The sequence below is a fragment of the Rhinichthys klamathensis genome, unplaced genomic scaffold (assembly GCF_029890125.1).
Source record: "Rhinichthys klamathensis goyatoka isolate OS25496 unplaced genomic scaffold, OSU_Roscu_1.1 h1tg000076l_1, whole genome shotgun sequence".
NCBI lineage: Eukaryota > Metazoa > Chordata > Actinopteri > Cypriniformes > Leuciscidae > Rhinichthys > Rhinichthys klamathensis.
The window spans coordinates 4,325,737-4,341,006 of record NW_026606618.1 but is presented as its reverse complement, the minus strand read 5'-3'; the positions used below and the strand labels follow the sequence as shown (position 1 = coordinate 4,341,006).

The 15,270-nt window shown below is 39.2% G+C and overlaps 1 protein-coding gene across 2 annotated transcripts in view; it reads right to left on the bottom strand.

The window, feature by feature from the left end:
• Window positions 1-12,544, bottom strand: part of met (MET proto-oncogene, receptor tyrosine kinase) — a 48,520-nt gene extending 35,976 nt beyond the window's left edge. For both annotated transcript variants that reach the window (XM_056251043.1, XM_056251042.1), the window contains exons 1-2: window positions 12,404-12,544; window positions 9,422-10,613 (exon numbers count right to left, since the gene is read on the bottom strand). In XM_056251043.1, coding sequence (XP_056107018.1) covers window positions 9,422-10,603 — 1,182 coding nt within the window. In that variant the 5' untranslated portion in view covers window positions 10,604-10,613; window positions 12,404-12,544. The remainder of the gene's footprint in view (window positions 1-9,421; window positions 10,614-12,403) is intronic.
• Window positions 12,545-15,270: the final 2,726 nt, after the last annotated feature.

Here is a 15,270-nt window from a genome sequence, read left to right as displayed (position 1 = left end):
GCGCCTTTCTTGGATTACTAGGTCGTGAAGGTCAGTAGTCTGGGGAGAATTAGAGAAGCTGACAATAATGTGGGATTAGAGGCTGGCAGTCACCAAACAGTCCTGGTGCCTGGCTGCTGGTGTGTAAATACCTGTGGATGTCTCGAAGAACACTTGAAGAGCCTATTGTAGAGCTCCGCAATTTATCGCAATAAATCTGATATCGTGATATGGCTAAATGGGATGATCATTAAATAAATATATGAGCTGTCAGTTTCAGATTGAAGATTGCTCATTTACATGCAAGCTCATGATATATTGTTATCTCAGAGCAGCTTAGTTCATTTACTTGTCGTGAGCTGCATGCGTGTAAATCAACATAGTGCCGCGCTTCACTCTGAAACTGACAGTGCATATATTGAATTTAATTGCAGCCTTCGTGATCTGAATATCTCATTAAGCAATATTACGATAAAAAAGCTTGATGGTTTAATGTTTGAAAATGAAGAAATTAAGATGTAAATTTTAGTATTGTAATTTTACAGTTGTACTATAAAATATTCTTTAATTAAATAGGCCTACTTAAATGTTTTATTTTACAGTACATTATTATTGTAATTTTCCTTATTTTGTTTAAAACTTTTTATTTGATAAATCACAATTATAATCAAACAAACTCACCCCAATCATTCTAGAATGATTAATTCTTTCCAAATATAGCTCATTCGATTTTTTTTTTTTCATATCACAATATATTTCACAGAAAAATAAGTCTCCTGGAGACTGTCAAAGTCACACCTTGCTTTTTAACAGCTGCTGTCTGGGAAAGATGCTGTTGACTTCTTGTTTTCAGTTTTCTCCTCATGTTTCTTTGCCTCACGTTCCTCTTTTTGGCCTTATCTTGTCTTGTTACTCAATTTTCACTTCTCTCACTCTTTACCTCTCAACTTGCTCTCCCAATCCAGCAGTCAAGTGATCTGTCAGCAGGGGACTTTGTTCTTCACTCAGGTTTCCAACTGGGAAACAAAACACGGCTCGGTACAACCACTCGTATGTTTGCTAAAAAACGAATCCATTTATTCAACTGTTCATGGTTAAATCCCTACTCATCTAGAGATTTTGAACTTGTTGCTGCATGCTACAAGACGATTCGCTCAAAAAGCACCATGATTAATACGCCTGGACAAAATATTTAATCATTAATCAAACTGAAATTGAGATTAACGAAAGAGATTTGTTAAAACAACAGGATGAAATATTAGGATTGATTATTTTTTTAAGTTAATGAGCCATAAAACACATATTGGGCCAACGCTACACAGTTTATACTAGCAAAAATAGCGACAAGCTAAACATAAGCGAGAGAAAGCCATCATTCTGACATACAGTGAAACATATTATGGACGTGCTTATGAACCATGCTCATCCATTCAATTAGATAAACAGACATAAGCAAAGGGGGGATAATTTAGTGTGGAGTCCACTCCAGAGGCCCGGAGGTCTGTCATTATTTACTCGTCCAGCATGGATCTATTCAAAGCATTAGCGGAAACGCCCATTCATTAAAGCAGACAAGATGAGCACGCTCAAAGCATTGCTCTCTGCCACAGTCCACAAGCATGCTGGAGTGAAAACCTCCACCCTTGTGCAAGGAGCATGGATCTGATAAAAGGGTAAAAAGCACTGCTTTAAAACCATGAAGCGTTGAGACCCTTTAAAAGATCAAATCCAGTCCTTTATGGAAGAGGCAGAGCATTCAAATGCCTGGTTTGCAGTTGGCCAGAATAATCAATTCCAATCTTGACTGTAAAGACTTGGCAGGGCTGCTTTTCTGTGATGATCTTATCCTTTTTTCACATGTCAGAGGGAGCAAAACGTGCCTCTGACAGGACAGATCAGACACAAGACTTTTATTTTGGGAGCTGTTAAAAGAGTTTTGCAGATTCTCTGTTCCTAATTTCAGCTCATTTATTTCCGTGCATGACATTCTGCCGAGAACTTTGCTCCAAAGAAATTCCCTTAAACTCATAAAAAGCTGAGAATGAACATGTGTTAAGTCCATACTTCTTGACACATTTAGTATGCTGTAAAAAGAGGCTGTACGATGATAATGGCATAGGCCCTGTTTACAACTGATATTAAGAAGCGTTTTCGTCAATCAGATCACAAGTGGACGAGCTAACGTGTAAATGGATTCTAAAATGTTTTGAGCTTGTCCACTTCCAGAGGTAGTCGAAAACGCATTTGACCGGATTTCTTTCGTAGTGTAGAATCTCATGTGGTCGAATGCGTTCGACCAACTAAAAAGACAACCAACTCTCCGCCTACTGACCTAACATGTAAACATTATGGGAAGTGCGCTTGCCAGACGCGATTTAAACTGTCGAATCAAGACGACAAATATACCAAGCACAATGTTCTCTCACCATTCCTGATTTCTAAAACACACTCTCCGCGATTGGTATCTTGTGGCTATCAGAGCAGAAACGAAAGCTGCTGCTCTCCGTATGTTTTTCCGTCGTCTCCGGTCGCGATCATACAGTATGTAAATTGCGTGAGCTTATTTCATCCGAAAGATCTGAAAAAGCCCATACATTTACCCACCTATATGGGCCACTCCCCTTGAAGAAATCAGGACAGAAGTGGTCGAAAGTGGACAAAAGAGACGAATTAAAACACCAGGTGAAAACGGTAATGTGTCTCCCTCGTCTACTTATGATCCGACTGACCAAAACGCATCTCAATACCAGTTGTAAACAGAGCCATATTGTCTTAGAAGACATTAACACACAGTTCAAATTGCTTATTATCAGTAGTTGGCATGAGCCGTCCTTCCTAGTTGACATTAAAAGGCAGATATGATGAAATCCTTATGTCAATTTTGGCCTTTGCAAAAACACACTACACGTCCTAGGCAAAGATCAAGGTCTTTACTCTCAAAATGCCCTCTTTCTGCCAGAAAAACACAACTGACATGTGATAAAGAGTATGAGCATGCAGCAAATTCTGTCGTTTGTCATATTTCTCAGCACTATGATTCAAATCGAGCAGGTGGCATCCTTTTTATGACACATGATTTCAGTGCCAGTCAGCTTTTATACTAAATGTGTAAAACTATGCAACAAATGGAAAACAAACAATTGAGCATGGCGGTAATATGTAAAGCATGACCGCATGGTAGAACAATGCATCATTGTGCTATCTTTTGGTAAACCACTGGAAGGTGCATGTATTATTATTGCCTTTTTTTCCAGACACTGTACAAAGCCCCTGATAAATCCCCTACAGGGATTATAGTCAAACTAACACGTTAATAAAACACATCTGTTTGAGGTAGAGGGGGGAACTGATCCATCTCTGGCCACAGGCAGGGGAGATTGATTTGTTGAATACAATAGTCAAAGGTGATAACTCTTTGTCCTCTTGTTTAGCTACGCAGTCTTTGAATATTACATAAGTAAAATAGTTTCCTTAAGTCTCTCTTATGACATGCTCACCACATCAAATTTACTCGTAGACTAGGAGAATGAATGATTTTCATGAAATTTGGTTCTATTAACGGATCTCAAACGGTTCTTTTTAGTTACTCAAAAACATACAGTGTAGCCTGATTCCTGAATATATGACTCTTATAAGCCAGTTCTTTTTAGTTAATCAAAAAATACAGCACAGCCACTTTAGTCCAATTCTCAAATATATAATTCTAAGAAGTCGTTGTTATTATTTTTATAATTTCTTGTTTGAATCAAAAACATACAGAACGGTTCATGTAGTCAGAATCCTGAATGATTCTCTAAAAACAATCGGCTCATAAGAATCAAGAACACAGAACATGACCTGAATGAATGACTCCTATGTGGGGTTCTTTTTAGGGAAATTCCTTTTGATTGCCATGAATACTTAGCCTGACTTCGTCATACTCATATTCTAGTCAGAATGTGAGTCTGATACTGCTCCATAGGGCTTTGATTATGAGGCGTGTCTTAACCGAACCAGGAAAAAAAAAAAACTCTGCACTCAATTGGATAGACCTACAACCAATGAGAGCAACGCAGTAAGTCAACTACAGTAAGTCAACTACTTTGCATAGCACAGTTGTCAACTACAGAACTCAAATGCACGCACGCTGGAAGAAGTAAAATAACGAGTGTTGCTTCTTTTACTTGGTCCTATGAGTGCGACCAAAGGAGTAACCACAACGACCACAGGGTTTTCATTGCGTCCCGTCTTCTTAGTGACCATCGGAGCCAGCTGATAAAATAAACTTTTGCCGAATCCCGTAGGAAGGACGGCAAACACATCTTTCCGATCGACAAATGCCTTGATTGCAGTTCTCTGTTCGTCTATTAAAATGAATGCGCTGTCGATATCTTTTACAACAGACGCGATAGCTGAAACTATACATCTCAGTTCTCCAGCGGCAGTCATCTCTGAGGGAAACCAGTTAAGCGCTCTTTGATAACGTGATGATTACGTCCCTGCAGATCATCTGTCCATCATCGTATAAAGCCCGCCCTGGCAATTTGATTGGCCCGAACATTTTTTGACTGATCATAATTACTCCTCAATGGAGCGAGTCCAGACCGAACTTCCCGACCAAAAAATGTTGTGGGCGGGGTTCTGGCTGGCATCCAGACTAATGAATACTCACACTACTTCGAACCCTGCATGACTGACACCTGAAGTCCACTCCATTAGCTGACCAAACACTGGCTGGCATGCCCCACAAAACTCACAAGTCAGGTATCAGGTAAAAGCTTGCTCTCTTTTCACACGATCACAGGCTGTGTCTTCTGAGGGATAAGCTTGGGAGTATCTGACTGACGTGCTGAATGAGGTGAAGGGACAGCCACAGATAAGCTTTTATTTGTGGTGCATTGTTAAGTTCTCACCAGGTGATAAAGTAGAATAGTTCCTGGCCAATTCAATCCGTTCCATTACTTAAGCACACATTCATTCAAGCCGGCATCCTATGGAACCATTGTGCCGGCATTAGACCCAGGGCAGCTCAGCGTAATGGCTCTTTTGACCTAGTGGGGGAGGTTGAGTAGCATACCCCGAAAAGTTTATTTGTGGTCCCTGCTGTGTAAGCCAAAACAATTAGTAGAGGTCTTTGAACTGCCCAAACAATTAGTCTGGATCGGTCAACTCCAGTCGTTTAGCGGTGAGGGCTGATTGAATATCCAACCTGACCGGGCTCATTAAATGCTTCAGCGGGTATTTGATTTACACCTGGTCAGGATGTCTTTAACCTTACATGGAGGTTTCAAAATTGAGCTCTTTGATGAAGCCGTGTGCTCACAGACCCAGAGAGCAGGAAATTACTGGAGGGAGTAAAAAAAATGAGGAAGAGAAGGTATGGTGGATGCCAGAGATGGATCAACGTGCCTCTGGGCCACTGACTCACCAAAGCAATCTATCCCTTCACCTGACACTTACACATGTTTGTGAATTATGCCCAGAAGAGTACCAAGAAGTATTTCAAGCCTGAAGGCTGCGTTAAATACATGGGCCAGTCATCACAACATCGAAGGAGGAAGCTGTGGTGCAGTAAACCTGGAGTAAACAGTGGAGTACCAGCCAATCGTGTGTTTGTTTTTATGTGAAGTTCCTCCTAAAGGACAGATTGTGAGCGCAAGCGTTTATCAGTTGTATGCTTAACTGCTTTATGGGAGTATTTAAGACACACATATGTGGCAAGAGCGGGAAAACAACCCAAGGACAGGGAGAAAAAAACAACATACACACACACACACACATACATATATATATATATATATATACTCGTACGTGACAGCAATGATCGATCATGAAAACGATGATTGGTTATTGCAGCATTTTGGGCGGTACCTGAGGTCTGATTGGTAAGTGTTAGGACAGCATGCAGTCCAGACGGAATGTATTTGAAAGTGCGCAGTGATGTCTGGAATCACTTTGATCATGAAAATACAGTTAAGTGCAAGATGTGCAGAGCCGATCTGCCATATACATAACACTATAATGAGAACACTATTGTAATAGAATGTTGTAAATTTTTTGTGCTTTAGTTGCCTGTGTTTTAGCAGTGTTGTCACGTGAAGAACGGGAGTTACACATTCAGACAAGCACGGTCAAGTTCACTTCCGCATTTGTGTCCTTTTGTCCAGATGTAAGTTATAATATTTTTTGTTGTTGTATATCTGATTAATCTCATATAGGAAATAGGATGTTTATTAACCTGCTTGCGCTTTAGTTTACCGGTGTAATTCACTCTTTAGCATCAGCTCAAGCGGCAATGCCCGCATTATTGATCATGACTGGGTCATATTGCTTCTTTTTAGATGTACATTGATATTATTAATAATCCAGCAGTGTTCTTTTTTTCTCGTCAATTTTTTTCAACAATAGGCCTATGTTTCATTTAAACTGGTTTCTCATCATGGCTTTGAAAACGCGCAAGAAATTTCAATATAGAATAACATTTATTTAAAATAGAAATTGTGACATTTTAAATGTCTTTACTGCCATATTTTATCTGCTCAATTTAATGCATCCTTGCTGAATAAAGAAGTATACATTTCTTTCAATAAACAAATCTTACCAACCCCAAACTTTTAATGGTAGTGTATATAAATATAAAGAAGACTTTTAGTACACAGAAAACTTAACACAGCAAAAATAAAGAAATAAAAGTCATGATACATCCCCACAGGTGCTCTCATCCCCAGATGTAGATGAGATGAGCAGTTCGCACCTGGATACCAGCTGTCCGGTCTCCTCTAGCTAACATTATGGTCTAAAGTCACGCAGGTTTCCGCCAGGGCAAGGTTGCCAACATTAGCTCACTGCAGGGGCTTGACATTTTGAGAAAACACACAGCTGCACACTTCCACCAGCCCCTTGGTCAGAGCTGTTGGTCTGTGATGTGTACGTGCCTGCGTTTATGTGCTTTTGCCAGAAATGATTCAGGGTGACTTAATTCCCCAGTACAAACCTCAACTCACCCACATAGAATACATTTCTTACACGTGTATGTATACTCATAGAAACGCAACCATGCAGGAAGCTTATCGCAGCTTCTCCAAGCAGAGACAGGATACAACAAGTACCATGTCTTTCAGCATGATTTTGCACCTCCCAGAGCTGAAGCCATGGCCTATAAATTCTCCAGGTTTTGCCGCTTTTGCGCAAACACATCTGGGAATAAGCAGGCAGCAGCACGTATGCTTTTTATAAGTGCTAAGTACAGTGCATTAGCGTGTCACCCTGTCCTTACATGACCAAAACACACTATAATCCAAAAGATTGAGTGAGGTACAAAGATCTAAAAGTATTTGATTTACATTGATATGGGCTTATTCACAGTCAAAAAGATGTGGGAAAATGTTTACAAAGCAAGTTAAAAATCAATGCACTGCCTTTTTGCTTTGCTTTACACTTTTAGACTTGCCATCTCAAAGCATGTTCATTTAGCCACAATGGCCGTAATAATTAAAATGGCTGTCGATCAAAACTCCCTCTTTAGGAATTATATTACAGGCGGCAATCAATCAAGCTTCAGATTCAATTTTAAAGTAATCAGCATTTGCCAGTTGTTCCCCTGATCAATTGTAATCTAATGATAATTTTGACCTTAAATGTGGCTGTTTGTTATTGCTGGTCTCAAGTGTCCCCCTCCCCTCTGCTCTTTCAAGACGGGGGGCGCTGGGTTTGTTGGGGTGGTTCCAACTCGGATACATCCATTATTCCAAACAATAAGGACTATATTTCTGTCTGTTTTATTAACGAATATTGCTGAGCTAGAGCAGACTGGCCAATCGATAATTTTAAGAGCTTGGGTGAAGTCAGAAAGCTGTGGTGTCTTTCTCTCGAAGGGTAAGAGTCTATTACGGACTTTGGTGATTTATCTGATATGATATTCATATAACTTTGGCTCCACATTAACAAATAAAACAGGAAAGCAAGGCTACATTCAATCAAAACTGAAGCACAGTGTCAGATGCCCATGTTTCCAAATAAAGGCAGGAGATGTTGGACCCCAGTATGTGGAGTCGGTTGTCTAAGAGCAAAAACAAGATATTGGGATCAATTTATCATGCCTATTTACAATGTAATGGTTTTATGACACTGCGTCAATTGCCCCTTTATGGGATGATAAGACAGACTCTGCATAACATATGCTACCAGTATCATAATTCTCAACGATGGCACCATGATTTGCCATCGGCCTTAACACACTCAGACACACACACCCAAAACAAACAAACGCACATGCACACATTCACACACTTATGGACAAAAACTGTATTGGAAACAGACGCACATCCCTTTCAAACTGTAAGTAAACACTTCTTCTAAGACGCCTAGGGAAATGTCTTCCAACTGCTATTGCCATTTAAGCTATTGTACATCCGCATAATGAAAACTGATAGAACCGCAGCTGACTTTGAGCAGATGTTTGGATCAAGGATCCCCAGAATGAAAATATTTAAAAATGTCTTAAGTGCTTCAGTCTGCAGATCTTCTGCTGTAATAAATGACTGAGTGCACTTTGTGAGCTTGGCCAGATAAAGTTCAGGGCACTGAAGCAACTACACCAGACTTGAGATCTGTGTGACTTTGGGACGAGGCCAGCCGCTCCAGTCTGGCCCATATGAACTGCTAAAGCGACCAGTACAAATACTGTTAGAGACAGTTGAAGAACACCTGCTGGGTATTGATCTGGGCTTCCCCGCTGTATGGACTCTGCTAAGATAACACTCAAGCAAATAGAAAAGTGCAGAGAACTAAAGCATGAGTAATGGTTGTTATTGTTAAACAAGCCTGATTCTTATGGACCTCAAACAAACCTAGTTTTCAGATTATTCGCAATCTTCATTTGAATCTACACCACCGAGTTTATAACTGAAGTGCTCACACATTGTCATATTAAGAGATTTACACAATAAATATTTAAAATTCACCTTAGTCTACAGTGAAGAGAGTAAATTGTGTTGATTGTTATATGTTAAACAAGTAACATTTAAACTGCACATGCCCTGTTGTTTCCATTCACCTTCTGTGCCATGCTGTCCACTGTCCAGCTTTAGTAGCATCTAGATATGTTCGTAGGCTTTATCTTTACATATTCACAACATTAACCGCTGTGTATTACTATGCAGATCAGAGCGATGTATGACTATGTTTTGTAATGAACTCTGGGAAGTAATAGCCCTGCATTATCGACAGGCCCTGAGGGAGTCGTCAGCAGTTAAATTTGTGTCATTTATTGATCTGCATGATTTACTGATTGATCCAACAAATGGTGATGGATAAGTAAAAAAGACGAGGAGGGTCAGTGATTTATGATGGCCGAGGATAAAGACAAGCAATTGGGCTGACAAGAAGTCAGATTTGCTCTCGGTTGGGCAACGTTAGCTAAAATTGACTGGAGAAAATGCATGATTTGGTTGAAACCTCTTACCTGGTTGAAGGTTTTCTCCTCCGACCCTGGGAAGTGATGGAGCTTCCTCGTGTGTCCCTTATGAATGAAATCCCTGAAGAAGTTATTGATGTCCGAAATGGAGATAAGGCAAACGGCAGAGCTGGCGGTGGGCTCCGGTGAGTCAGGTTTGCTGCGGGCAAAGGCAGCAAACAGCACGTCCTCTCCTTCTTTCAGGCCCATCTCCTGCTGAAAGTCATAGCCGACTTTGGCCACATGCGCAGCCTGGAGAACATTGAAAACCACCTGGGCCGAGCGCTTCTTTCTCCTTCGCTCAGAGTAAATGCACTCAAAGGGCATTTCTACGTAGCGCAAGATCTCAGGATCCGAAGAGCACATGCGTACGATCCTCGTGTGGAAGGCATTCGAGCTGCCACCTTCACGTTGGACGGTGAGAAAATAAGCATATGGACCACTCTGGAAGGAGTAGACGTAGCGTAGCGGGTAGTTTCCACGCAGACCTGGGGCCAAGTCCATGTAGGATTGCTCAGAAAAGAACTCAAAGCCATCTTGAGTCTCTCGCATCTTCCTAACGGAGATGGTGTGGTGGAGACGAGGGCTGGTAATGTCAAGAGGCTCAGAGTTGGCGACGAAGAACCTCACGACACCGCTGCTCATCACGCTGAGGATCTGCGTGCCAGAGGGTCCTGCTAGGCAGTCTGGGCAACCGTGGCTGCTACCTTTGTTTTTCTCAGAATACATGCAAGTTACTTCCGTATCCAGGGGTCCATCCTCTAACACGTGACGGGTGCAGACGCCGTTCCCCACCGAACCACAGCTGAAGAGCTCAAGGTCGTAGAAAGTTTCAATCACCAGGGCCATATTGGTGTTGTTCGTGTTGGGGGGCTCGTCTCCACAAACAAAGCATGGTTTTGGCACCGAGCAGTCCGGACCCTCGTAGACCGGTCCGGTATTATACTTATGTTTCTTCTTGAGGTCTTTTGACAGAGCGTAAAGCTTGTTGATGGCACCTACGTACACAGTTTCATTGAATTCCAACAGCTTCTGGATGGGAGTGTCAGACACAAAGTGAGGAAGGTCGTAGGTCACAGAGAGATCGAGTTTGGAGCTTTCTATTGGTTCCTCACATTGACTATTAAAACCCCACCACAGCGTTTGAAGGATGATGAGGATGCAAGTGGTTTCAGAATAGTGAATTCTCATCTTTGTTCTTCTGCAGAGTAAAAAAGTCAACATTTATTTAGCAAATTAACCATGTAAAGTCTGACATATGAAATAAGTCATAAAATTCTAAGAATTTAGAAATCGTTTTATGTTTTGTTTCATATTTGATACATCAGGCCTATATAGTGAGAATATGGAGCTTCTGATATCTTGTTCTGATATCTTGTAATGTAAATCAACGAGATCTTTACTACTTACATAAGATACATTTTCAAAATCTGTTGTCACTCTATATCTCCCAATAATATGACTTATTAAGATGGGGGTTGTGCTTAGTTCTATGACCAAAACTCAGTAGTTTTCAGTAGTTACTTTCAATGAGAGGGCAGAAGGCATTTTTGATCAAGTTTTGATCATGTTTATAATTTACAGGCCGTATATCAAAATAAGATACCGAAGGCTTTATAGGGTTAAAACAAATAGCATTTTTGTGAGAATTCTGATTCTATATATAGAGCCCATTAGTGCACAAAACACAAGGACACAAAAGCTTTATGAACGAAGCTACTCCGAACAAATGACACTTGTAAATCACAGCCACACGGACTGCAACAACAATGATATCACTAGTTTCCTTGCATTGTAGAAGCCTCAATAATTCACCACTCACTGTGTATGACAAATCCATGGATAAAAGAAAGAGGGCAACTCTAAACGATCCTTGTGCCTCTGACTTGGACAGCACTTTTGTGGCTGTGTACCAGAAGAGGCGAATCATCAAAGAGTCAGCCTACACTGAGTGCACTGCGGTGACAAGTCTAACTTTAGACAGCGTTCTCAAGGGAGTGGTTGATAAACTCAATTAAGCCTGGTAGGCTGCAGACGCCGGAGAAGTGATTTATTGTTGGTGTACTTAAACGCTATTCCTCCAGGAGGTCGCTTTTAAGGTTGAGATGGAAAGAGCGGCAGAGATAGAGAATATGGGATTCACCCTTACTGTTATCTAAGATATTGAAGTGTGCTGAGGAGCACTATAGGTCTCAGCAAGCTCCAAGTATAACTGTGAGAGACTGAAGAACTGTTGCACTTTCTGTCCTTTTGGAAATTTCAGTCAGTATCTGACCGTTTACCTATACAGCATCTCCTCTTTAAAAAAAAAAAAACCTGATTAGATTTTATATTGTCTTTTCATCTTCCTTAAACGCATATCTAAACAACCACTTCAAGTGCAGTAACAAAAATGCTTGGCTCAGATCATTATTTAATAATATTTATTTTACAACACACTGGGACGTACATAATGCAATTCCATTTGTTTTTAAAATTAAATTGATTTATTATTTTTACTGTTTTACATATTAACATTTACCTAAAGATAAACATGGTGATGTTTAAGATTTTAAAGCCAATTCTTAAGTAAGACCAATGTTTTTTTTCTCAGAAATTTAGCCCACTCACTTGCTGTCCCACTCAAATGACTCTCAAATGTCTGTAACCCCAGAAAAAGAAAGATAAACGTGTTTAGAGATAAACAAGTCTAGATTTCCAATAATAACGTTACTAAACTGAACAAAAAAATAAAAAAAGCTTTAGTTTTCTTAACTGAGTTTCAAGGAAACGTACAGATTTATAATGACTCACACTGTCAACAACTAAATGCACACCTCCCAGACAATTCCATGAAAACCCTTCAACTAAAATGATTAGCAAACTAAAAACAAGAGAAGTATTTTAGTAGCAACAACTACACTTTAATAACATAACTTCCAAATGAATAACCTTCCGTAATACTTGTAATCATACTATAAACGTTCAGAAATAAAGCAAACGCTCACTCACCTGTAAAATAAAAGACACCTGTCTGAGACAGAAAGGGAAAATAATCACATCTTTTAACGGTCCGGTTTGCTCAAGACGCGCGCGCGCTGTTTGTGGCGGATGCCAGCAGTCTCGAGATGGGATGCAGCGGTGAGTTTCTGCGCGCTTTCTGCTAAAAAAGTTGCCTGCTCTTCCTCCTCCTCTCCGTAACACCGCAATCACTGACTCGGAGAATGTGTACTCGGGTGACTCACGCTCAGAATGGGTCAAATCAGTGTAAAGGGTTTGTTGTTGTACTGCATAAAGGCTGCGGGTCGTTACTCCAGGGTGCGCGTGCCATTGGATGGAATGGGTCTCTCAGGTGAGCGCAGTCAGATCTCTGACAGTTACGTCACTTGCGGTGGAGTAACAGAGTCCGATGATTGGCTGCTGATATTTTACAATTAATAATAGTATTGGGTAAATTCCATAAACATCAAGTAAAATGTTAACATTTGTAGGCATTTTAATGTTTTAGATTTTATCTAAATTTATATGTTCTAGATTAATTTTTTTCCCTTTTTATTCTAATGTAGATAGGCTGTAGGATAGGGCTATTTGTATATCTTTAAATAAATAAATAATTAAACATAAAAAAAATGTATGAGTGAAAACAAACGTATTTAGTTATTATTATTATTAAATGTAATTTCCTGTTTTATTTTATTTTTATTTTTCATTTTAATGTTTCTTTTTATTTTAACCATAGTTTAATCAGTTATACTTTTTAAAAATTGTTCATTATATATTGTGAGTGAACATTTCTCTTGCTGTTGTTTATGGTAGAATGCAGTATGCATATTCATAATAAAAAAGATTTTATGAAATTTACTAAAATTGATAATGACGACAATAACGAGAAGAAGAGTACAAAGAAAAAGAACAAAAATAGGAAACTAATAATTTCACTTCCGTTCCTCAATTTATTTATCAAACACTGCATTTGAAGCAAGGATAAAACACAATATTGTTGGTTTAACTTAAAAAAGTTGGTGTGAACCTGGATGCCTTAAAATTTTGAGTTCATTAAAATTAAAAAAGTTGAGTTAATACAATGCAGAAGATTGGTTTAAACAACAGAAACTCAAAATATTATATTATCTGAACCACATTAATTATCTAAGTTGATTTGACAAAAGAAAAAAGCTGTGATAACAAATCATCAACAAAACATTTTACAGTGTGGTGGTAATTTGGAGTTTGTATCTCATTAATCACTCTAATGACCAAACTGGTTAATTGCATTATTACATTGTGTAGCATTAAATTCATATGCATCGACCTTCTATCAGTGACTAAGTGAGCTCAAAACATCAAAACTTACATGCAAAGGCTCAATACTCTGCATTCAGAGGCTTTATGAAGTCTGTCTCGCCACATTAGACTCAGACTATCGGAATGTTTCGGGCATTTATTGTAGTTTGAAAGGTTTTGGTTGGGCAAGTGTGCTGATTTATCATAGCCTATTGGAAAACGCAAATGGAGGGAAGTTTATTACACTGGTCAATTTTACACCGCCACCCAGTAACCACTAAAACTGAAGTGTGAAATTCTGGATCTATGACTTTCTCTTCAACTATGCAGTATCTTCATCCTCCACCTGCCATGGTATGTTACTGTTTTAAAGGGCCTCGTGACCATGACACATTTGACAAATATTTTGTGGTCTTTTTTGAAGCGAAGAGGCTTATCATAATATCATGGGGGGGGAAAACATATATATATATTTTATTTGGCCAATGTGTCATTTTAACAACAGATTGTAATGTGGTTTTTGTGGCACAAAGTTCGCATAGCCTGCATACAGGATAACCCTGTCATTAGCACGGAAGCTTTGTTAGCCATTCAAGGCATCGTAACGCCACCTAGTGGTGACCTAGTCCTAGTGTTCGAGATTTATGAACTAATCAATAAAAGTTGTGAGCTGGTGTCTGACACAGAGTGAGTGGAGGGAGGACAGCACAGATAATCTATAAAACTGATCCGTATAGATTAATACCCACTCTAACTTAGTCTCAGGTTTTATTTATGACCTTAAGGTCAATAAAATCCAGGTTAGTGCTGACCTGGTCATTCTCCTATACTGTAAAACCTCATTGACGACTGATCATTTAAACCTGCCACGGTTCATTTGGAAAAGGGCTTTTAAATGTTGCGCACATCAGCAGCATTAATTTAACTATCCTCTTGACATTAGTATATATTGCGAAGAATGACTGCTGACATGCATGGATTGATCATTTTAATACAGTTGAATGCCTTAAAAATGTATGACTTTCAGAAAATAAAGATGCAATTTTATCAGTCAAACTTTAGATCTGAATGAAATGTATTTAAATCACAGAGGGAAATAAGATACAGTATAGCCTATATATTGCGGAAAGTAATTTGGATTTATATTCCTCCGCCCTGGGCCATCTCAAAACCATAATATATTGAGAAACGGATTTGACAGTGTTATTCCAGGAAAAAGTTTTAACAGGGTAAACAAACACAGAGCCGCATTTTAAAAACTTTACACTCAAACCAGTCTTACAGCACTTAAGCTGATTAGTTCACCCAGTTGGCATTGTTTTCCTCTGGGTCACATGACCGCTCTCAACTTCATTTCTGATTTATTACATAATCATAATATTATTTTATATTATGCCCAGTAAAACTTCTGAAGATTTTTAAAACCTGGTCCTTGATAGCAAACCCAACAGGCTTTATGATTTATTTAAATTGGATAATATTGTTTTTCATTTTGTTGAATGGAATGAAGCTTCAGTCTCCTTGCAAAAAATAAGCACAATTTACCATATACTTTTAAAAAGGGTGCTTATTATTACAGAAATAATATGCTTTAA